At 39.4% G+C, this 24948-nt stretch overlaps 1 protein-coding gene and 1 long non-coding RNA gene across 2 annotated transcripts in view; both read right to left on the reverse strand.

The window, feature by feature from the left end:
- Nucleotides 1-18277, reverse strand: part of LOC106623513 (prolyl endopeptidase) — an 85346-nt gene extending 67069 nt beyond the window's left edge. The window contains exons 1-3 of the mRNA XM_036364913.2: nucleotides 17911-18277; nucleotides 17585-17855; nucleotides 17391-17530 (exon numbers count right to left, since the gene is read on the reverse strand). Of these exons, the coding sequence (XP_036220806.1) occupies nucleotides 17391-17530; nucleotides 17585-17855; nucleotides 17911-18248 (749 nt within the window). The 5' untranslated portion in view covers nucleotides 18249-18277. The remainder of the gene's footprint in view (nucleotides 1-17390; nucleotides 17531-17584; nucleotides 17856-17910) is intronic.
- A 5085-nt stretch (nucleotides 18278-23362) lies between these two features.
- Nucleotides 23363-24126, reverse strand: LOC138856213 (uncharacterized). Its single transcript, XR_011395320.1, has 2 exons — nucleotides 24021-24126; nucleotides 23363-23646 (listed from the first exon to the last, which is right to left on the reverse strand). It is a non-coding gene; the product is annotated as an uncharacterized lncRNA (long non-coding RNA).
- Between the last annotated feature and the right edge of the window lie 822 nt (nucleotides 24127-24948).

The raw sequence follows: 24948 nt of genomic DNA on the forward strand, positions 1-24948 counted from the left end.
ATGATATTATATTCAGAGTTTAATTGTATCGATTGTACTTCACACTAAATAAAAAATATTTGAATTTCCTTAACCCTTAGTGTGCTTTTCTTTGAAAAATAAATCATATCACTCTAATTGGATACCCGTTATACAAGTATATACAGAGCTTGTAACGTATTAATGTTATACATAAATGTAGAAATTATACTCATAGTATAATATGTATGTATATATATATATATATATTGTGAATTGATACGACTCACTTTGATTTCCGCCAAGGGTTTTAGCTATAACTGTTTGCACTCTTTTTTCGCTGCACACTGTATTTGTTTTATGGAAATATTTATATGTATAAATATGTATGCATATAATAAAAACGCACCACCAAATACAATATAATTGAAATAAGATCACATGATCAATCTGTGCATTTAGAGGCCCCAAAAATGGAATAAAAAGCAGCCCGAAAACATTTGACTTTGAGGAAGCTTAACTTTCTTTACTACACAATTTACATGGAACTTCTCAGCACCTGAACGGCGCACGTAAAGCAAGATGTATGAGCTTAGTAAACTAAATTTGCTGCCGCCGTTATAGAAAGTGCACTTTTAAGGCGATCGTTTAAACTTATCCGCCGCAGTAAGTTCTTTATTATCTCAGTTGACTTTCGAGGACGACCTGATCCCTTTTTACGCTGCAATACATCACTATTCTCTTTTTTTTTGTAAAAGACGAACAATACTTGAATGGCTACAACCAATTCTAGCTGCTATTTGACGAGAAGATAACTTTTCTTTATTTAATGCCAAAAAGCGAGTTTTTTATTGACGCGTTAATTTATTCCGATCATCTGTCATTTTGCACTACTTTTCAAATACACAACCAAATCATGACTATAACTGAACAGTTATTCAATTCCAATTTCATAAAAAATAATTTATTTCTTAGTGGCTACCAGATCTAGTAGAATTTTTTTTTTTAAATTTACAGTTATATAGCTGAAGATAATCTACAAAAGTGGTGGTGCATTTTAATTGACCGCAAATGTATATATATATTTGTTTTTTTGTGATGTATATACTTGTATGTATGTTTACATCTATGTAACTTTGCACTCCACTTTAACCTCCACCAATGTTTGTATGTGTGTATATATTTTTCTACACTACACAGCACTGTTGTTTAGTTTTGCACTTATTCTGTTCATGAACATTTTATTTTATTTATTATTATTTTTTTGTTTCTTCACTGAAACTTTATTTTGTTTAACTTTTTTATGTATGTATGTCACTATGCCACTGCACCGCACAAAAAGTATTTGTTCTAGATTTTTGTTTGTTAAATTTGTAACTCCATAGTGCCTATCACTACGGCTCAAAGGACTATGAATATTCGATCATCTTCACTCGACACTTACCGCGCACTTACCACAAAAAAATTATTTTAAACAGCAGGCACCAAGAAATCGTTATAAAGGTATGCTGGTTTCATTCTTATTATCTTTATAAATTAAATAACCTAACGTTAGAAACTTCGGTGATGCTGCGAAGGTAGCTGTATTGGAGGTTTGATATCCAAACGAAAAGGGAGAGCCTCTAGCTCTTGGGCAACCCGTTTTGATTGTTGCGTTATGTAGAGTTGTGGTGTGTATGTGTGTGATGATTCCGTGGTGCGTGAAAAGTTTTTGCGTCCGAAATAAAAAATACTGTTTCTATACGAAATATATTTTTTTATTATATATAATCTCCCTTAAGTTCAATACACTTATACCAATACTTCCGGAAGCTCTGCAAAATACCCGTCTACGTCTGTAGTAGCTTCTTCATTCGACGAAAAACTCTTTCCACGAAGGAATTGTTTCAGGTTCCTGAAGAAGTAGTAGTCACTGGGAGCCAAATCTTGTGAATACGGAGGATACTCAAGAAATTCGTACTTTAATTCGTTGAATTTTGTCATTTTTAAAACACTTTTCTGAGCAGGTGAATTGTCTAAATGAAAAATAACTGCAAACCAGGTGTTTCCTCAAATTTTTCATTTATCCGACTGATCCAAAAGGCTGCAATAATATTCCAATCAACGAAATTCCTTTTGCATCCCAAAAACTAATGACATAACCTTTTTTGCTGATCGTTGTGACTTCTTTGGAGCTGAACAACCAGTTTCGGTCCACTGTAAACGATCTCGTTTCAATTTAAGATCATAGTGGTGGATCGAAGTCTCATCCATAGTTATAAAACGACGCAAGAAATCGGTTATGCTGAGAAATTTGTTTTCGATTCAGTTTTTGTTTTGTTGCCGCACTAACTTTCCAAACATTTTTTTCATATGTAGTTCTCCATGTAAAATATGAAGTAGTCGTCCGTCTGAGATGCCTATGACATTAGCAATTTCACGCCTAGTCAAACTTGGATCTTTACTTACAATATTATGAACTCGCTCAATGATTTCTGGTGTGGTTGCGGTTTTTGGTCGTCCTTCGCGTGGATGATCTTCAAGCCTAGTACGACCACGTTAAAATTCACCAGCTTAAAATTCAACGGTGCGCTTTGAACTTCTAACAATTGTTCATAAAATGTCTTTGCTTTTAAACCTTTCAAAACAAAGAATCTAATAATTACTAAATAATTAAAAAAAATACTCTGACACCTCAACTTCAATTGGCTTGTAAACAAAGAATTAATTAACCTGTCGAGTTGACAGTCCTAGGCCGGATATAAATCCGGGTCCGTTCCAGTTACGTAGACCCGACCCTCCAAGCTGAAGACGAGGAACTTCAACACGTATACAGAGGAAACAACACGATTCAGTCAACATTTCAGGCTGCCATAAACCAAGTTATTGCGTCGTTTCTAGTGAGGAAGAGAATATTCGACGCTCTCCACAGCATTAGTCATCCTTGAGCACGACCCTCCGCCAAGCCCTTAACGCAACGATACGTTTCGCCCAGCATTAACCGAGACTGCCGTTTGTGGGTCAGAGCATGCCTAGCTTGCCAGCAAAATAAGGTATCTCTATCGTAACTGCTTGACAATCATCGACCGTTTCCCCAGGTTTTCAGAGGCATAATAATATCGGTGCCGAATGTGTCGCCCCCACACTTTTCGCATTATGGATATGCCGCTAAGGAGTACCGTTACGAATCACGATCGACCAGGGAACAAAATACAGTTTCAAAGTCAATTCTTTAACGCTCTCACTCGTCTCTTCGGTATTAAACAGATACACACCACCTTCACTCGTAACTGCTTGACAATTGTTGACCGGTTCCCCAGGTTTCGAGAGGCATAGTAATATCGGGGCCGAATGTGTTGCCACTATACTTTTCGCAGAATGGATATGCCGCTACGGAGTACCGTTACCAGTTTCAGAGTCAACTCTTTAACGCTCTCGCTCGTCTCTTCGGGATTAAACACACCAGCACTTTCCATCCGCATTCGAATGTAATAATGGAACGTCTTCACCGTCACTTGAAGGACGCGATTCGTTGTCACAAAAAGAAGTCATGGGTCAATATGCTACCCATTGTACTTCTGGAATTCGCATGTCTTTGAAGGAAGATCTTAGCGCAACTCCTACCAACTTCGTTTTGGTCTGCCACCATCCAATATGGCAGAATGTTTGAGAAACTACTTTGCAGACCTTGCACCCTAACCCATCGTCCGATAAGGTCAGAGGAAGACATTAATTTTTAACGAACATGTTTACATGTTTTTTGTTGACTCGACGCTCCACACCACGCATTCACTTCACTGTATGAAGGACCCCACCGAGTCATTTTAAGGCATGAGAAACATATTGTCATAAACGTCAGAGGCGAAAACACTACAGTTTCGATCAATTGAGCTATCTACTTCTCGACGATAGCCTCAACGATAGTGAGCAGAACAACGACGATGGCAACAATACAACGCTTATTACATTAACTTCACCGGAGTCATCTGAACCTCGATTTTCGTCGTCATCATACCGGCTCTCAGAATCCGATTTCAGATTATCTACACCATCACCCAAGAGACGCGTTAGATTCCGCTGAGCTACTAATAATATTCTTAAATTATCAATGATTTGGATAACGTTCTCCAAGAAGGGCAGTACTTGTGGACTGAGCCACAATTATATTTCAATTTCTTATACAACATGGCAACACGTCAGTAAGTCAGCAGCTCATATCTTACAAGGAATGTTGAAACGTATACAGCAAAAAAGGAACAGCGAATACATAGCAAACAGTTACTCGAGGACGCCTGCTGTTATTATAACACCCAACACAACACATGTTCACTCCTCTTTTCCTACTGGCAGTAAACGTGTGCGTATAGTTCCTTCGGTATCACACAGCGACCCCCACAGTATTTTTAATAATGAATTTGTAAACTGTATGATCAAGTGCTAAAGAGAAATGTTGATTGATGCATCTTCGTAGTTTGTGAAATATGTGCATAAAACCTATTAGCGACGACACCACGCCCACTCTCAATTTTGCTCATCTGCAATATCAACCTCCTCAGAGTGCCAAGAAATATGTGCACTAAGTGTCATCAAGATTATATACCCGTTTGTGAAAAAACCGGGACTTAAATCCACTCACACTATTCTATCATCCCTCAATGACCCTGTAACAGTAAAGAGATTTTTGGTACAAGGAAACATATGGATATGTGTACATGGATACAATTATAGTCTCTATAATTTTTGCTAGAAGGAGTATCAGTTGAAATGACTACATAGTCATGTGGGCACTGTAACGATTTGGGGAACCATTTCCTACTATGGTACTAGCGAACTACAACTTTTGAATACTAAAGTGAATGTGCAAACGCATAAAAACGAGTCAGTACTCGTTCCCCTTTTTATACTTTCGCAACAGTATAATAGTTTTGCTCGCCTAAAGGTTTTTTGTATCACCTAAAACTCTAAAACTAATCGAGATAGATAAGAGTTATATATATAATATATGGTATATGTTTAAATGCATCCGATTCTATAATAAAAAGGCCTATTTGGAATACTTTGGGAAAATAAAATTCATAGAACATAACTGGGTAATATGCGTCGATTTTAAAGTGGTTGGCAAGACGAGATATCTTGACGATACTTGCTACATATGTTGCTTGGCACCCAAGAGGTTGGTATGGAAGATGAGCGTAATTGGACCACTGCCACGCCCACAAAACGTCATTAAATTAAGATACGAAACTGTAATTTGGTACAGAGGATCACAGTAGCGAGGAACATAATTGGGCTAAAAAAATGTTTGAAGTGGGTTGGGACCGCCCCCTAAATGGTTAAAAGTACATATCTTCCAACCCGCTGACGCTAAATCAACCAAACTTGCTTTGAAGAAGTCTTTCTTCATACACTGTGAAAATGGGTAAAATCAATATGATAATAGCTACTATGTTGAAAACGACTAAAAGTGTGATAACTAACTGAATAAATGTGGTACAAGCATTAAACTTCGCAACCGAAATGGAAGCGAAGCCCTTTAAGTTAAATCCTATATCTCAGGAAGTATTTGACCAATTTCAACCAAATGTGAAGTTACCCAACCATTCCTATCATAAACTATTAAAATGGGCGAAGCAGGATGATAACCACGCTTGCTTTCTATAAAACACATTTACATTTTTTTTTTAAATTTTAATTCCCTCAAATTCTTTCATTTTGTTAATATATATCGGGATAAAACTTTGCACCAGTAGTGCCCTCAAAGTATTTCATCTTATGCCCAAAAATTGTCGAAAACGTACTATAACTTTTCAAGGCCCCAGACACCAAATATCTGGACCCCAGTGCATTTGGCTGATTTTTTACCGAACATATTGGTCAATCTGTGAGTTGTAGAATTGAAATTCGGGGGCAATATTTTATTAGCACCCATATACCTAATATAAATATTTTTAAACTTTCGGTTGACTTTATACTGCAACTATCGGCCAATCTCTTTCTAAAAACACTTTACTACCGTAAAATCAATCGCTGGGACGATTGAAATTAACCCCAAACCCTTGTCGTCGATTTAAAGAGATGGTTTCTCCAGATTGCACCTCGTGAGTCACGATATAGAAACAATTGCATTTTCCATAAACAACGGAAAGTATGTATATATCAGATTACTTTTCAGCATCAAAAATGCTTCAGCTACATTCCAAAGAGCACTTCATACATGCTTCGTTAACATATATGAGTAAAATGCTATTTCTATATCGATGATGTAATAAAATTTGTCAAAAATGAATGTGTATTTCAAACCTTAGAAAACGCAAATATAAAAACCCAATTAGATAAATGTGCATTTGCAAAAGACGAAGTAGAATTATTGGGATATGTAATTAACTTTAAAGGGATAAAACCCAAAAAATCTTACCGACGATTTATCAAAGATTATTCAAAAATAGCTAAACCGTTGACAGCACTCCTAAAAGGGGAAACCGGTAATGACTCCAAATGACATTCACAGTAAATAGAAATGGAATTAGATAACGAAGCCTTAGAAGCATTCAGTACAATAAACAAAACCCTTTAGTATGAAAAGATATAGTTTTAGCACATCCAAGTTTCGAGAAGGATTTTGAACTAGCATCCGAAACCTCCGATTTCGCTTAAGGAGCTCTACTATTGTATATCAAATGTATAGTTATAGATAATAAGCCATCTTTAAATAAAGACATAGAAGAAACTAGACAAAATAACTTATACAAATTTTCTTAGAAACCAAGCAAAGACACCGAATATAACAATAATAATATCAGGAAAAGCATAAACCCTACAGTCAAGAAGATAGAAATAGTACCTGAAAAAGGACAAAAAAATTCAAAAAAACTGGGATACGTAACTAAATAAGCACATAATAACACAAATAAAAACACAACTAAACAGTTTAAAAGTAGAACGGAAAGCAAAGATATCAATTAATTTTATTGTAATGAGGATGTAAGGATTGCAGGAAATCCAGACCATGACGATTATGAAATAGTTTCAATTGAAATAAATAATGTTTTGCAAAATAATAGTAGTCAAATATAAATTAATAAACATACAACAGATAAAATGAGTGAAATTAAAAATATTACAAATACGAAATTTAACAATATGCAAAACGTAAAATTTCTAGAAACGGAATAATTCTTAGAAACAATTAAAGAATATCGCATACGCTCTACATTGTGCAAAAGCCAATATAATAAATTCTTTTATTTCAAGAAAAATTACAGATAAAGATGATATTCCGTTTGTTATAGATGAAAAAACATAGAAAATTCTAAATAAATGGGGAATGTTTGTTATCATTTGAAAGAACATTCTTTTTAATTTTTTTTTTAAGATTATCTCTTTCTAATGTTGGCCGCGGCTACGTCTCAGATGGTCCATCCGTTGAATCCAATTTTCGATGACTCGTTCAAATATTTTGACTTGTAACTGGCGAATGACACGCGTGATGTTTTGCTTCAAGCCTGAATCGAAGCGGGATTGTCCGCTTAGACTTCAGACTTTACATATCTCCACAGGAAAAAGTTTAACGGTGTGATATCACTAGATCTTGGTGGCCAATCGACCGGGACAAGACGTGAAATTATCTGCTCACCCAAGTGTTCTCCCAATAAATGAATCGATTGATGCGATGTGTGGGAAGTGGCGACGTGGTGTTGTTGAAACCAAATGTCGCCGAGATCACGAGCTTCAATTTCAGGCATCAAATAGTCGGTCGCCATTGACGGTTACATTCTCACCGGCATAATTTTTGAATAAATGTGGACCGATGATTCCACCTGCCCACAAACCATACCAAACCGTTGTTTTTTTCTGGATGAAATGGCAGCTCTTGAATCTCTTCAGGTTACTCTTCGTCCCAAATGCTATAATTTTGCTTGCTTACATACCCATTGAACCGGATTGGCCTCACTAAACAGAATTTGTCTCGAAAACGTCGGATCTTCGTGGAACTTTTCAAGAGCCCATAGAGCGAAGCGATGTTGCTTGGGAAGGTTCAGCGACTTCAATTCTTGCAAAAGCTGTATTTTGTACGCTTTCAATTTAAGATATCGACGTAAAATACGCCAAATCGTTCCATACGTCAGTCCGAGTTGCTCCGAACGGCTCTGAATCGACTGTCCACGGTCTTCGTGTACACTCTCAGCTGCGGTCGTTTTATTTTCTTCACTGCGTACTGGACGTGGTCTATTCGGTCGAATACGAATATTATCCAGTCATGAATCTGGGTCTCAAGATGGGTGATGGTGTTGCGAATAGTACGGTCAGTAGGCCGATTATGTTGACCATAAGTTGAGCGAAATGCGCGAAACACATTCTTTACAGAACGTAAATTTTCGTAATAAAGTTGAACAATTTGTAAACGTTGTTCAGGCATAAGTCTTTCCATGATGAAATGCTAAACAATACTGAACAAAAATAACATGACAGCTTGACAGGATTCACGCGCGATCTGTCAAAACATGCTATTGAAAAAAGTACTTCTACGTTATGTGAGCGGAACAAGTGCGTTCGAGATGGCATTTATGGCAGCAGTGTTGCAAATTTGTCAAAGTATCACGTTCTGCGTGAATTTCTGGCAACATTTTCAACAGTATCTCGTTCTACTGTCACTTTTCGCGCGCAATTTATGCAAATAATCGGCAACACTAAATTTTTTTTTTGCACTTTAGCAGAGTATCAGCACATATGCATCGCAGTTGCAGTCGTGCGTAGCTCGAACGCACCCAACCTAATTAGCGATCTATATGAATGAAAAATGTTTTTCTATGTATGTCTTCCCGTCGTGCGGCTCTACGCACTATTCACATTTGAAAACATAGACTCCGAAAAAAGAAAACAACAACAAAAACATAAAACCCACAAACAAGACATCTAGTCTGGTTACCTTCCAGGACGCCCTATCACCAGAAGAGCGGGCGCTGTTTAAGGAACAAGATGATGACATACCCAAATTCAGGGCACTCTTCAGGCGACAACTACAACGGCCGACAAAGAAAGTGCAAACCCCATGGCAACTTCTTCCAGCAAGCTCAGCTGCTCGAAATCAGACGAATAAAAACAGGCCAGTAGCGGGGGTACACGCAAAAAAAAGACGAATCTCTAGATGATGCAAATATCTCTCGACACAAAGTTAGGGCCAGCACTGCGTCTGCATCTCCTGCCTCAGAGAGACCGAAAGATGCATCCACCCCGTCTGTCGTTAAAAGGTAGATTTAAGAGGCACAGTCTGGTTAACGCAACCCAGATCAAAAGGCGAGGCATTTTGCATTTTGAAACCTGTCCTTTCGAATTTTCGAAAAATATCGATCAATGGGCGAGATATATAATACAAATTTAGAGAGAATACTTTTCTGAAAATAGTATAGCCGTATGTTAAAAATAGGTTGAATCGAGCCAATACCTATAATAAATATTTTCGCAATCCCACAACAGCTGGTTCTACGTTACGGGAATTGACCCGGATTTTATCCGGCCAAAGGCGAGCGTCAATTCCGAAGGTAATCGCTGCTGCTACTGCTCGCTTCATACCGGCTGTAAGAATAGCGGAACTCCGCCCTTATTTCCCAGCCGAAGCAGCGCGATACTTTACGCCATGCTGATCCCTGTGATCCCCAAATAAGGGATCTCACTTTGAAGATTCAGCAAATGGTAAATCAACATAAACGGACACAATGGATAGAGCACTTGAAGTCCTGCAACCTCTCCACCGGTGTTAGTAAGCTTTGGACCATTGTCAAGGCTTTGTCTAATCTGAGGAAACATGACGACCGGGCTGAAATTCAATTCGATAGCCATGCCTCCTCGGACGCGAGCTATTTTAGCCGGCAATTTATCCTGCACCCTTCGGCAGACAAGACCAAACGATGTGTTACCTGACGGCTGCCAAAGACCGCGCACCACTTACAGAGTGTCACAGTGCCATCAACAAGGAAAATCGTCCAAATCCATTGGCCCTGACGGAATAAGCATGCTGATGCTGAAACATCTAGGCCTAGTTATCTCACCAAGGTCCTCAACCTGTTGCTGACCACTCTTCAAATACCTTGCCTTGTATGTTGCCAACAACGTTTTTTTGTCTTTTCCTCAAGAGCTGCCGGCAAGCGACTTGAGGATTTTGTTGCGGCTCTGTACTTTGGCAGTTATCGCGGTCGTTTTAGGGTTATTTACAGTCGGAATTTTTGTGCCATCGACTGAAATGTTCAGGTTCAGTCTGTACTCCTTCGTCCAATTTGTGAATATGGTCGCTGTGGATTTAGTGGGGGAGAGTGATAGGCTCCTTGCAGAGAAGAAGCGAGAAAGAGCCTAGATGTTTTAACATCAGCATGCTTATTCCGTCAGGGCCAATGGATTTAGACGATTTGGCCTTTGTGATGGCACTCTGAACCTCCCCATCGGTGAAAGCAAGTGGTGCGCAGTATTTTGGCATTTTGCGGAGCCGTCGGGTAACACATCGTTTGGCCTTGTCAGTTGTTGTTGTTGTTCTAACGGTTATCTAGTCCCCGCTTGGATGGTAAGTGATAGTTTGGTTGTCGTCGAGGTCATCTAACGGGAGTACCAAAAAACGGGCTGTTTCGACGAGGCCGGACCATAGGGCCTTGTCAGTCGAAGGGCAAAATAGTTTGGCCGGATAAAATCCGGGTCAATTCCGGTAATGTAGATCCGGCTGTTGTGGGAATTGACACCTCCCGTTAGATGCCTTCGACGACAACCAAACTGGGACTAGGTAACCGTTACAACAACAACAGCAGCGACCGCCTTGCGGAATTGACGCTTGCCAACGATGACGTCCGTAGGAATGGGTAGTGCGTTGAAGGTGCTCTCAGTAAATTCTGTGAAGCCGACCCAGATAACTTTGTTAAAGTTAACAAAGGTGCGGTTGTCCACAGAAATAAAGTCAGGAAGTTTCTCTATCGAGATAATTATGGGCAGATGGTCTGATGCGAGAGCTAGCATAGGTCGCCAGGTTATACTATTTATCAGACCACCGCTAGCGATGGTAATATCTGGCGAGCTATTACAGGTGCCCATAATTCTGGTGGGGGCTTCGTCGTTCATTGTGAAGAATGTCGAATCGTCTATCTGTTCCGCCAGCTCCATCCCCCTACGATCGTTTGACAGGCAGGAATGCCAAAGATCGTGATGCGCGTTAAAGTCGCCTAGCACCAGACGGTTTTCACCACGAAGTAGCACATCTGTATTCGGGTGATATCCTGTTGGGCAACATGTAACTGGGGGGATGTATATATTAAATATTTCGAGCTCGACATCGCCTGACCGGACAGCTATACCCTGACATTCTAGGGTGGTGTCCCTGCGGTCGATGTCAACATCGATTAGACGATATTGCACGGTGTTGTGCAATATGAAGGCTAGGCCTCCACCATTATCCCGCTCGCGATCCTTACGTAAAACGTTGACTCCGTATCCTCCTGACCCGTGCTGGTATCGAGTCCAACCCGGGCCTCGAGGAATTCTACTGCTGCGTATGCGCAAAAAGGCTCCATCCAAATTCCACCTCGGTTAGGTGCAATACATGCAATGGATGGAGCCATCTTTAGACCTGCTCAGGCCTTAAGACACACAGGGAGTGGACCACGAGTTACGTACCCCATGCTGTCAACGCAATAATGCGACATCTGCCTCAACGGCTGTGCAACCTGCACCATATTCGCGCACTGCGCTGCCACTCCAGTCGAGTGGCCAAGATAGGACCTCCACGGTCCCAAGGAGCTCACACAGACAGCATAACTCCCAATCTGACCAACCTCCCCCCCCCCAACTTTCATACAGCTCCAATCCTCGTGCGAGAACCACCCAGCAACTCCTGGTTCCGCGCACAGTCTGTTCCGTGTGTCAGACCATAATACGCCGGAATGTCACATCACATCGTGTGCTGGTCTGCGCACCACACGAGAGTGGAGTGCGTCGTATGTTGCCCCATGCTGTAGGAGTCTGCCCCCGCAATCACATACAGTGGCGTCGCCAACCAACACCACAGTGCGACAACCTCCCATGCGGATAGCACAGCTGCAACAATCACCACCTACACGCACCCCACTCACGCCTAGGATCACGACTGGACACCCGCGACAAACGCGACTCTTACAATTTAACTGCAACGGTCCAAGAAACCAAGTTAAACAGCCGCTCAGATCTTCTGAGTTGTGCAGGTTTCAACGTTTTACGTAAGGATCGCGAGCGGGATAATGGTAAAGGCCTAGCCTTCATATTGCACAACACCGTGCAATATCGTCTAATCGATGTTGACATCGACCGCAGGGTCCTAGAATTTCAGGGTATAGCTGTCCGGTCAGGCTATGTCGACCTCGAAATATTTAATATATACATCCCCCCAGTTACATGTTGCCCAACAGGATATCACCCGAATATAGATGCGCGACTTCGTGGTGAAAACCGTCTGGTGCTAGGCGACTTTAACGCGCATCACGATCTTTGGCATTCCTGCCTGTCAAACGATCGTAGGGGGATGGAGCTGGCGGAACAGATAGACGATTCGACATTCTTCACAATGAATGACGAAGCCCCCACCAGAATTATGGGCACCTGTAATAGCTCGCCAGATATTACCATCGCTAGATGGTCTGATAAATAGTATAACCTGGCGACCTATGCTAACTCTTGCATCAGACCATCTGCCCATAATTATCTCGATCGAGAAACCTCCTGACTTTATTTCTGTGGACAACCGCACTTATGTGCTTAACTTTAACAAAGCTAACTGAGTCGGCTTTACTGAGAGCACCATCAACGCACTATCCATTCCTACGGACGTCATCGTTGGCGAGCGTCAATTCCGCAAGGTGATCGCTGCTGCCACTGCTCGCTTCATACCGGCTGGAAGAATCGCGGAACTCCGCCCCAATTTCCCAGCCGAGGCAGCTGTATTAGCAAATGAGCGCGACACCTTGCGCCATGCCGATCCCTGTGATCCCCGAATAAGGGATCTCAATTTGGAGATTCGGCAAATGGTAAATCATCATAAGCGGACAAAATGGATAGAGCACCTGAAGTCCTGCAACGTCTCCATCGGTGTGAGTAAGCTTTGGACTACTGTCAAGGCCCTGTCAAATCCAAGGAGACATGACGATCGGGTTGAAATTCAATTCGATGGCCATGCCTCCTCGGACCCGAATAAGTGCGCAAGCTATTTTAGCTGGTAGTTTACACTGCACCCTTTGATCGCGCACCACTTACTTTCATCGATGGGGAGGTTCAGAGTGTCATCAAAAAGGCGAAATCGTCTAAATCCATCGGCCCTGGTGGAATAAGCATGCTGCTGTTAAAACACCTAGGCCCAACGGGAGTAAACTACCTCACCAAGGTCCTCAACCTGCCGTTATCCACTCTTCAAATACCCGATGTGTGGAAAGTCGGAAGAGTGGTACCACTGCTGAAACCTGGAAAACCCGCCAACAAAGGGGAGTCTTATCGCCCGATAACTCTCCTTTCCCCAGTAGTGAAGACACTTGAGGCCTTGTTACTCCCGTCATTCACCCACTACCTGAGCCTAGCAGACCATCAGCATGGCTTCCGGTACCACCACAGCACTACAGCACTTAGCGTCATAAACGCCCAGATAGTTCATGGCCTGAACCAGAAGCCACCCTTCGAGAGGACGATCCTCGTAGCGTTGGACTTGTCAAAAGCTTTTGACACAGTCAATCAGGCAACGCTACTTGAGGACCTGGAACAATCAACGCTCCCTCCAGGGCTGAAGCGGTGGACTATGAACTACCTGAGCGGTCGGTATTCATCCGTACTGTTTCGAGGTCAAAAGTCCAAACTCAGGAAAATTAAACAGGGGGTTCCGCAGGGCGGTGTCCTCTCCCCGCTTCTGTTTAATTTCTATATTTCAAAACTCCCCAGCCACCAGCGGGAGTTTCAATGACCTCGTACGCTGATGACTGTACGATATTGACGTCGGGCAATGGAATCGATGGCATGTGTTCAAAAGTAAACGGCTACCTCTCCGATCTTTCTCGCTTCTTTCGTGCAAGGAACCTAACACTTTCCCCAACCAAATCCACAGCGACCATCTTCACAAATTGGACGAAGGAGTACAGACTGGACCTGAACATTTCAGTCGATGGCACAAAAATTCCGACAGTAAATAACCCTAAAATTTTAGGCGTCACTTTGGACAGTCTGTGCTCTTTCACTCCTCATACGACCGCGATAACTGCCAAAGTACAGAGCCGCAACAAAATCCTCAAGTCGCTTGCCGGCAGCTCATGGGGAAAAGACAAAGAAACGTTGTTGGCAACATACAAGGCAATCGGCCGGCCGGTCCTTAATTATGCAGCCGCAATGTGGTCGCCTGGATGCAGTGACACGCAGAAGAAGAAGCTTCAGACTTGTCAGAACACTGCACTCCGGACTATCACGGGATGCCTCTTGATGTCTCCAATCGAACACCTACATAGTGAGGCCCGTATGCTTCCGGTTAAGGAACATAACGACCTCCTCTCCAAGCAGTTTCTGCTGGGATGTTTTCGTAGAAACCACCCCTGCAGTCGCCTGCTTGTAGTGGAGCCGCCTCCTAGAAACATCAAGAGGTCCTTCCTTGACTACGTCGACGACATTAGACAGTACGCCGACCAGACTTCGGACGCAACTAACTTCAGACAGGCACTGACCGCCATTCACAGTGGAGCCATTAACACCTTCACCGACTCCCTCTCAGTGAATGGCGTAATACGTGTCAAACCACCACCCATTGCAGACACAGAGCTCGAGTTGCCTCGCGAATCTAGAGTGACCCTCGCGCAACTTCGTTCTGGATACTGTAGCAGGTTAAACTCCTACCTATCCAGAATAGACCCTGACATACCAAACACATGTCCTGCATGCAATGAGTTTCCGCATGACACTAACCACGTCTTTGCATGCCCAACAAACCCCACTCATCTAACACCCCTCTCCCTATGGTCCGACCCCGTCGAAACAGCTCGTTTCCTGGGCCTTCCGTTAGATGACATCGACGACAACGAATCTAGAATTTATCACCCAAACGGGGATTAGGTAACCGTTACAACAACAACAACATAACTCCATCCATTGCATGTATTGCACTTAACAGAGGTGGAGTTTGGATGGAGCCTTTTAGCGCAAACGCAGCAGAAAATTCCTCGGGGCCCAGTTTGTACTCGATGCCAGCACGGGTCAGGAGGATACGGAGCAACCCTGCAGTCAATAACCCTAAAATTTTAGGCGTTAAATTGGACAGTCTGTGCTCCTTTCCACCTCATACAACCTCGATAACTGCAAAAGTACAGAGCCGCAACAAAATCCTTAAATCGCTTGCCGGCAGCTCTTGGGGAAAAGACAAACAAACGTTGCTGGCAACATACAAGACAATCGGCCGGCCGGTCTTAAATTATGCAGCCCTAATATGGTCGCCTCGATGTAGCGCTGCGCAGACGAAGAAGCTACGGACCTGTCAGAACCACTGCATTCCGGACCATCACGGAATGCTTCTTGATGTCCCCGATCGAACACTCTAAATATCTTTGGGTCGGCTTTAGGATACCGTCCAGTATGAGGGGATAGAAAAGGTCCTCCAGATCAACGTATTTTCGATTTAAAATGAATTATATTCCTATATTTTTCACTTTTATATCCACTAACACTTCCCTAATTCGTTTGTAGACATTTTTTTATATTATATGCTGCATTATTAATTTTGACAATAAAAAAAAGGGTTGTAGAAGTCAGAAAACCAGTATTGCCATTTGTCATTTGTTTTAAGCGTGGCCGAAGGCCGCCAACGCAAAAAGAAGTTCTGCGCAAAAAAACCTCGGTATTGGATCGACTTGGGTTATCTTTTTTGAAGCGCGGCCGAAGGCCGCCAACTCAAAAAGGAGTTCTACGCGAAAAGACCTTGGTACACCCCGGTGTTGGACCGACCAGGGTTTTTTTTAAGCGCGGCCGAAGGCCGACAACGCAAAATGAAGTTCTATAAGAAAAAGTAATATTGTCATAGAGGGTATAACATCAATGCTTTCTAATACAAGGAGCGTTCCAAAGTAAACAGTAAAAGTAACAAAGTAAACTCTAGTGTCGCCATCTATATGTCGACTTGTGCGTTAGAAGAAAGTAGGAAGTGAAGTTATTGCGTTTTAAGTGTCAGTATGTTTTTGTCATCGGTGCGAAAATGAGCTTCGAACAAAGAGCCAACATTAAATTTTGTTTTAAAATTGGTAAAAGTACACGAGTGGTTTCAACGTTTTCAAAGTGGTCGTGAAGACAATGCTGATTTGTTTTTTGATTCCAAAGGTATTGTCCACAAAGAATTTGTTCCACTCGGGAAAAACGTTAATACGGTATTCTACTTGGAATTTTCAAGCGTTTGGTGCTCCGTATTCGACGTGATCGACCCGAATATCGCGAAGATGGAAGTTGGCACGAGCTAAAACACTCGTTCGACATGCTTTTGGACCGTGCAAAAAGCTGTATTAAAGCAAAGAGACTATTTTGAGTAAAATTAATTGATTTTGCCGATAAAACCATTTCTTCTGTCTTCTTTTTAAAAGTCCTGTTTACTTTAGAACGCACCTTGTAGTTCAGGTTTAGGTAGGTTTTCTAGGTTTTGGACTCCTGTATTTGGGGTATTATCTGTTTTCATTTCTTTCAGTTCAATTACAAAAGATGTCGATAAGGTAACACTGGTTATTTGACATTTTGCAACCCTTCTATTATTGTCAAAATTAATAGAATTTAACAATAATTTATATATTGAATTAAACTATTTTTACACTATATAATATAAATGAAATGTGTACAAACGAATTAGTGAAGTGTTAGTGGATAAAAAAGTGAAAAATATAAGTAATACATTTGAAAGCGAATAAAAATTAAATAGTTGAAATTTTCAACTTTAATCGTAAATATCTCGAAAACTATATTTCCCGTAGCTATGTCAATATATTTTCTTGATCTGGAGGATCTCCTCTATCCGCTCATACCTCTTTTATACCCGAAAGCCTGGGACGGTATACTAAAGTTTTCCCAGATCTTTCCCATATTTCTGGTAAAAAATGGTGAATAGCATTCGGTTTTGGTATAGTTCCAATATCCCTTATTAATGATTTCTTCCCTCTGATTCACTTTTTCTGATTTTTCCACGGCTTTGAAATATGCAAATTTATTTTCGCAATTATTTGCACCTTTGGTTTTTACAAATTTCGAGAGCGCGTTTTAAAAAAGTGTAATAACCCTAAAAATAATATGGGATGGTATACTAAAGTTTACCTTTTTTATTTATGTCAGATTTAACTTTTAATCCTAACGTATTGAGGTAAATTGTTTTATGAAGTAATTACATTGTTTTATTAGCTTTAGGTTTACTGTATTTCTAGAAGTATGCAATATTAATATTAGAAGTTACTCACATTCGCCAAGAGGGTTCCTCAGGAAACTCTGCGACCAAGATATCTTCATTCTGGTTTTTAGTGACATAGTGATAATAAAGCTTTTGATTTTCGTTTTGCTTTACTTCTGCCCCATCTGCACTTTCGACTTGATCATATTTCTGTAAAATATTAAATTTTATTGATGCTTACAAATATTTATACGGGTGACGTACGGCATAAAAAAAACCCTTGTTATCGAGAGTCCAAGAAATTTCACTAAATTTCACTTTTTCTAACGTCTCTTTGAGATCATCGCCTGATTTAACGTCACGAATTTTTATTTTTAACCAGTCTGACCCATTTTCACTTATTCCATACGCCATGTAATTCCCATCGTCTGAAAAAGACTTTTGGGATAAAGCGATTGTTCCATCCTCTGACCATTTGTTGGGATCCAAGAAAACGTTCGGCTCATCCCCACGCTTCTTTTGTTGAAATAGAACACTACAGCAAAGAAATATTTTTAAATAAATAAAATGGCTTTCAAAAACTATTTTACTTCTGGTTCTGTAATCCAGTGTTAACATAATAATAATAATATTCTCCATGCTTTGTTGGGCAGCTATATTTAGGATAGTTCCATAATTTTGTCAGTTTTTTTTCAATGCGACATCTATCACTCCCTTCCTCGATAAAGTTTTTACTAATTTTATTTTGCTTTTCAATAAATATTTTTGTTTCGTCGGCATTTGGATCTTCTAACCAACGATAGACATCAAACAATTCTTCGCCATGGACCTTATCCACATATGAAAAATCTTTCCGGGCTATGGGATATTCCATTCTATTTATTAAATTATAATAACCTCTCCTCAAGAAATGCAAGCCTAGCAACATAACAATAACACCGTGTTTAAACGTTGAAATCAGTTTTAAAGAGATGCCCAACTCATCTCTCACTGGAAATAAGAGCGTAATTGCTAATGTCAAAACCACCTGACCTCTGGCAATTGGAAATAGACGGACGGACACATTGAAGTTCTACCGAAAAATACGTGAACAGAGAGATTTGTTGCCGCTGTTGAAGATCAGTAACAAATATTGGAAAACAACATTAAAGAAAACGCAAAATTGAAATGTGTATCATAAACTCTTTTCTGGTGCCATGCTTCACATTTTTTCACTTTTTACGTATTGAAAGTTTAAAAATCAGTTGTTTTAATATATAATATCATAAAATTACAAAAATGGATTTAAATAGTTTTTCCATATGTTTAAAGAATACATGTATAAAATTATTAAATTTAAATAAATGTTGGGTATTATAATTGAAATGCCCAAAAATTAATATTTTGTTCCATCTGACTACGGTGGAAAATGTTACAAAAAACGCTAATTTTGAGGCGCTCTCACACTGGAAAGAGTTGGTCATCCCACTATACCTGGTTTGTACCAGGCATTTTTTTATAACATTTCCTACTGTAGCCAGATCGGACAAAATAACAATTTTTGGAAATTTATATTAAAATAAACAACATTTATTTAGATTAAATATTATTATACATATATCCCTTAAACACATGCATAAACTATTTAAACTCTTTTATGTGATTTTGTAATATATTAAAACAATTGATGTTTGAACTTCCAATACTTAATCAAAAGAATTAATATATTAGATGTCAATTAATAAATGTTTTTTTTATTATTTTCAATAGAAAATTAATACTACTTAGCATGGTATCACAAAAGATTTCATCCCTTACATTTCAATTTCGCTTTTTCTTTCGAATTCGTTGTTTTACAATTTTTATAAGTGATCTTCAACAGCAGCAACAAATGCCTCTGTTCACATATTTTTCTGTAGGATTTCAATCTGGCCGTCCCTCTTTTTCCAATTGCTAAACGTCAGACCTCCTGAACTTTGACAGTTGCCTGAGTTCAGGAGGTGTTGACCTTTAGCAATTGCGCTCTCATTTCCAGTGAGAGATGAGTTGGGCATTTTTTTTTATCTCTGGTACAAACTAAGAAATTGAATATATCAAAGCCCACATGAGTTTTTTTCTTAAATATATATGTATATATAACAATTGCGACAAGGTTGTTCTTTGTTAGTGATTTACTGTTAGTAGCACAAAGGTTTTTAAAGACCGTTACTTACTATTTTATTTACCAACTTGCTTATTCAGAGCGAAATAAATATAGCGTACAGTAAGCAAGGATGACATGATGCGAGACCCTCTCATTTTCGCTGATTTTTCTGTTATTCTCTTTCCATGATTATTAAAATCAGGGAATTTCGAACATTAAAAAGCTGTTTACTCAGTTATTTATTTATAAATGTCACGTGGAACCTATTTGTTAGATGATGAGCGCACTAAAATCCAGACAAAGCTAAAATGTTGTGATAAAATTAGAGATAAAGCCGACATTTTTATTACATCGTAATGAAAAACCTATATCTTCCTTTTTAAAAAAACCACGAAAAGTATGGAACAATAAAAAGAAGTGGACCTCCGCTAAAGTTAATGAACGGTCGAAGTGGAAAATAAAGCATTTGGCAGTGAATAAAAATATTTCCCCAATAAACATTAGGCACCAATTATTTTTAAAGTGTCCACCCGTTGAATCCAGCAAATTTTAAAAGAAAATACCAACATCCAGTATGCTAAACCAACTGATTCACCTAAGCTGCACCCTCGTCAAAAAACTGCTAGGAAGCATTATGTTCAAAGGCACTTGTTGTGGGACGATGAATGGAAAAAGTGGTTTTTAGTAACGAAAAAAAATTTATTCTAGATGGCCCCAATAGTAACGACAAATATTAGAGAAATATTCGACGACCACTGGAATCAAATTTTCAGGGGGATCCCTCATAGTATTGGGAGCTTTTAGGTACAATTAATGGCAACTCCAATATGTTTTATAACACATAAAATGAATGCGATGAATTACATTGAACGTTTTAATAGACTTTTCGGAACGGTTTTGCGAGGAATCATGGATTTTCCAACAAGATAACGCTGCTATACACAATGCAGCTGCAACAAAGCGTTTCTTTTCAGATAGAAATATACCATTAATGGATTGGCCGGCCGTTGGTCCCGACTTAAAACCAATAGAAAATTTATGAGGATATACTTTCGCAACAAGCTTATTCCAGTGGTCGTCAATTTTATTCCTTGAGGGAACTCAGAAAGTGCATTGAAGCCGAATGGAAAAAAATACCGCTTTCCACCCTTCTCTCCCTGATTGAATCCATGTCAAGACGTGTAAATGCTATTAAGCTAGTTAACGATAACTAAATAAATTATTAAATTAATTAAGTTTGACTTAAATGAAATATTTGTTTGTACGCTATACTCTTTTCGTACGAAGAGAATAGTTCTTCTGTCTTTTTTCTTAATTAGAACTATTTTTTTTTTTATTTTGTATTAATTAATCTCTGGGTTTAATATTAAAAAAAAAATCATATGAAATGTAAAGATTTAAAACAAAGATTCTTAGTTTGTGCATACTTATTTCGTGAACATTCTGAATATTCTATCAATATCTAGACAGCAATAGTCTGGCAATTTATCGGCGGTTCGATTTTGTTCTATCATCCGTGTTCGTCACACTGCCCTCCACCTAAGTCTGATCGTCACGATTAGACATATTTGCGATACCAAACACAAAGCTTTTATGTCCCCCATCTCGTCTTCTAGGCTGGTGTTAACTTTCTTAGCCGTCCTTCTCTTCTTGGAGTTAATTCCATCCGTTTTCCGGATACCCAGTTTTTGGTACATCCCTTGATTTAAAGCTGACTCGGGATTCCATTCTTGATCATAACGAACTCCATTGGAACACCGAATCTCGTTACCCACTTGTTGATGAATGCGTCCACCACTGGTTCAGCCTCTTGATTAGGAATTGTGTATACTTCTGACTATTTCCTTATTTATTGGTTTGAAATGGACCACTCTTACCCGCCAATTTGCTAAACTGGCGCACCCGAATTTCACTGTTTCATCTATCCATGACTCCTAGACCTTGACCCTTTAGCTACAATGCACTCAGCATATTTCGCAATACTCTATAGCTCTATATTGACGACAACCAGTCGAATAAAACCCTTGCTTCAATTTCTCCATGGTTTTCGTGATTCTCAAGTGCCCTCCTTTTGGACCTTTGTACTGCGCGCTAAGAACTTCACTACTCGGAAGCTTTGCCCATTTTCGCTTTTCCGTACTCGCTGCAAGCAGCCAAACATCAACATTAAACTGCTCCGCTCTGCCTAATATGCTTTTGTGACTATTCCTTCTGTATATTGGTTCACACGCTTCCTGATCTTCCTACTGTGAGGACACCTGCGCTGACACACGCACGTTCATCTCTTTCGACTGTGTGGACGCTTGTACTGGTATGCATACTTCCTACTCTTCCAACTGTGAGGACAATTGGGATTGTTGTGCCATCCTATGTGATGACATCTCCGCTATTTGTAAATTCACCTGCGCCTACAATACGTTCTCTAAACGCTTCCTACGCCGCTGACTAACTTTCTCTAAACGCTTGTTGCTCCAGCTTCTTTTCTAGTTGTCGAATCTTCAGATCGTTAAACTTGGCCATTTTTAAATAAATCCTTGAGAATTTATTTGACGATCCCACTTCTGTTACCAATTGTAATGGATTTCTCGATAAATCGTCTACTAATAACTCACTTAGTTATGGATCTAACAATACAGTTTTGCGGCCGTGGTAAGCATTGGAAATCCTGTCAAGGAAGGTCATTTAAAAGAGAATCATTGCACACATTAAGAGGACATTATTGCTAAGTTCTGAAATTACTGTAGCTTCTGGTTCTGGTCCTCACAGTTACCTTTGGTTACGATATTTAGGTAAAGTTAACCCCACGATTTCCTAAATAAACTAGAAAACATGAAAGGTGTTACTCTGGTACCTCCCCTACTTCTAACCTGACCAAAAAAAAACCGGTTTAAGCTGTCCTGGCAAGGTCGCCTTGTCTTTACTTATGGAACTCCTGACTGTGACAGCAATTGGCACAACCGTCGTAAACTATTTATATTAATTAACCAACCCTTGAAAAAATTGATAATAATTTTTTGTTGTTTCCTAACTCATCTACGACCCAAATTGTTTTTAAAACTTTTTTCCCTCATCTGAAACTGTTTTTGCTCTGAGGAACTTACAAAAACTTATTTAGTGGGTACATGGCCTCAATGAAACTGTTATTAAAAATATCGAATTATTAATTAAAAAAAATAAAAATGAGCTCCGAGGTATTAATAAAGCTCACGCTATTTGCTCCCGAGCTGTAAAGGGATAGCGTAGCAGAAGCGGGCGTATAACTCAACGCTTGAGACGCGAATTTAACCATCATTGTTTGGAAGGTATTGGAAGGTCATACAAGTTGTATTTGGTAAATATTAGCATAGGTTAATTTACATATGCACCCATCCATAATTCGATTTTATAAAAATGGACTATATCCAACCAATTTACGTGACAATTTTTAAAATAAACTTTTTTTTCAGATTTTGAAAGCAGTTTCGACTACAATTTGATAAGCGGGCTATCGTAAAAAAAAAACATATTTCCTTACAATTATCATTGAAAAAAGGCCGTGACATTAAACAACTAACAAATTAGCTTAATTTTGAAAATTGGTACCCTGGCCGCAAACAAAATGGCAAGGTACTAGTCCTATACTTCGAACTAGGGCAATGACTTCAAGAATATATTTTTGAGGACATCAACTTTGCATGAACCTCTCACAAAAAATTAGGGTAGGATCAAGGTTCCCCACCTATACCTTGCACCATCATGGTCATTGCAGTTGTGGCTAATCTAGATGTGCGATTTTAACACTATAAATTGGGGTTTTTGCACTATTTAACGTTTTTTTTATTTACTCACCGTTCGAGATCCGTTCCTTCCGATTCATCCTTTCTCACTGCAGCCCGTAACACACTTCCTCCAATTTACTTAGTAACTAAAATAAATGCAAATTTATCTAATAAAAACTAAAATATATTTACATGTACACAAGCTGCGTGCTGTTTTTCTTTTGTTATTCATCGTAATAACAGCCGTTATAAATGGAGAGACAAAAATTAAAAATATCTCCATTCAAATAATAATTTTGCGGGATTTCAATCTTGTCGTTCCTCTTTTCCAACAGCAAAACCTTCTCAACTTTGAGAGTTGACTAAGTTTAGGAGATTTTGGCGTTTAGATCTCTCATTTCCAGCGAGAGATGAGTTAAGCCTCTTTTTATCTCTGGTGATAGACCCTGCAGTATGAAGGTAACATATATCAAAAATGTTATATTAACTGCTATTTCTAAAAGTAGCTATAAACGACATACGAGTGCGTTCGATCGATATGTGCACAAGTTAGATTTACTCGTGGGCTTGTATGCATACGAATTCCTGTTACCGAGAATTTTTATTTTTTTACAATCGCTGTGCATATAGTAAGTATGTCGTGTATGGGTTTGTGTGCACCCAATTGCTTATTTGGAAAACTAAAAGTGACAAGATGAAAGTAAACATGAAAAGAATAAGATAAATGTTGAGAAATTTTATTGTTATTATATAAAATAGTTTTCATATCGATCGAAAACATAAGTGTGTCGTGTATAGCTACTTTAATTGAATTGAAAACCTAATGCTTCATGCTTTAGTTAGTGACCGACACAAAACCGTACACCGATTAAGCTAATACGACCTATCTTATGAGAGCGCAATGTAATTGAACAATGAAAATTGGATTTTTACCGTAGAAACGAGTCAGCTGATTGCTCTCTTATAACATAGGGTTGAACATATATGAAATATTCTTAAACTAACACAAAATCACAGTCGAATACAACTATGTATAAACAGATAGACTATTTTTAATATTTGGATTTTAGTTTTGATCTTTTACATTACGAAAAATTACCGACGTGCTACATTTCAGTACTTTCCGCCCGTATCAATCGAAATTTGTCAAAAGTTATGTCCGTGGTGGCCAGTCTTGCCACTTGAGAAAATTTTTGTGTACCAAAATGCCTACCAAATCTATTGCAAATCTACCAAAATTTCGTATCCTCAACACATTGGGTTTTGAGATCACATTTGGATAATATGTACATACACATAAACCTTAGATCCATTTCTGCTGGGATGATTTCACAGAAACCGTAGTTGGAGTCAAACCACTACTCACGGTAGACGAAGAGTTCGAGTTGCTCTGAGAATATATCCCAGTGATTCCCAAAGTGGTCCAGGTAGACCCCCAGGGGTCCACGGGAGACTTGCTGGGGTCTACGTAGGCGTGAATAAAAAATGGGGGTCCATATGATGTTAATGGGGGTCCACGAAAATGTATCTGCTTTTGATAGTAAAGAGCAAAAATGTTGGCATAGTTTTTATAAGGCCCTACCTACATAGGCAAAAATGTAAGCATAGTTTTTATAAGGGCCTACCTACATTGTTTTAAGTACCTAACTAAGCAGACAATATTTTAATAAGACAAGCGACTGTTACTTGTCCAAACTTACGTATTCGATATTACGTACAATTTCGTGTCCAGACTTGCAAAGCGCTAT

The sequence above is a fragment of the Bactrocera oleae genome, chromosome 3 (assembly GCF_042242935.1).
Source record: "Bactrocera oleae isolate idBacOlea1 chromosome 3, idBacOlea1, whole genome shotgun sequence".
NCBI lineage: Eukaryota > Metazoa > Arthropoda > Insecta > Diptera > Tephritidae > Bactrocera > Bactrocera oleae.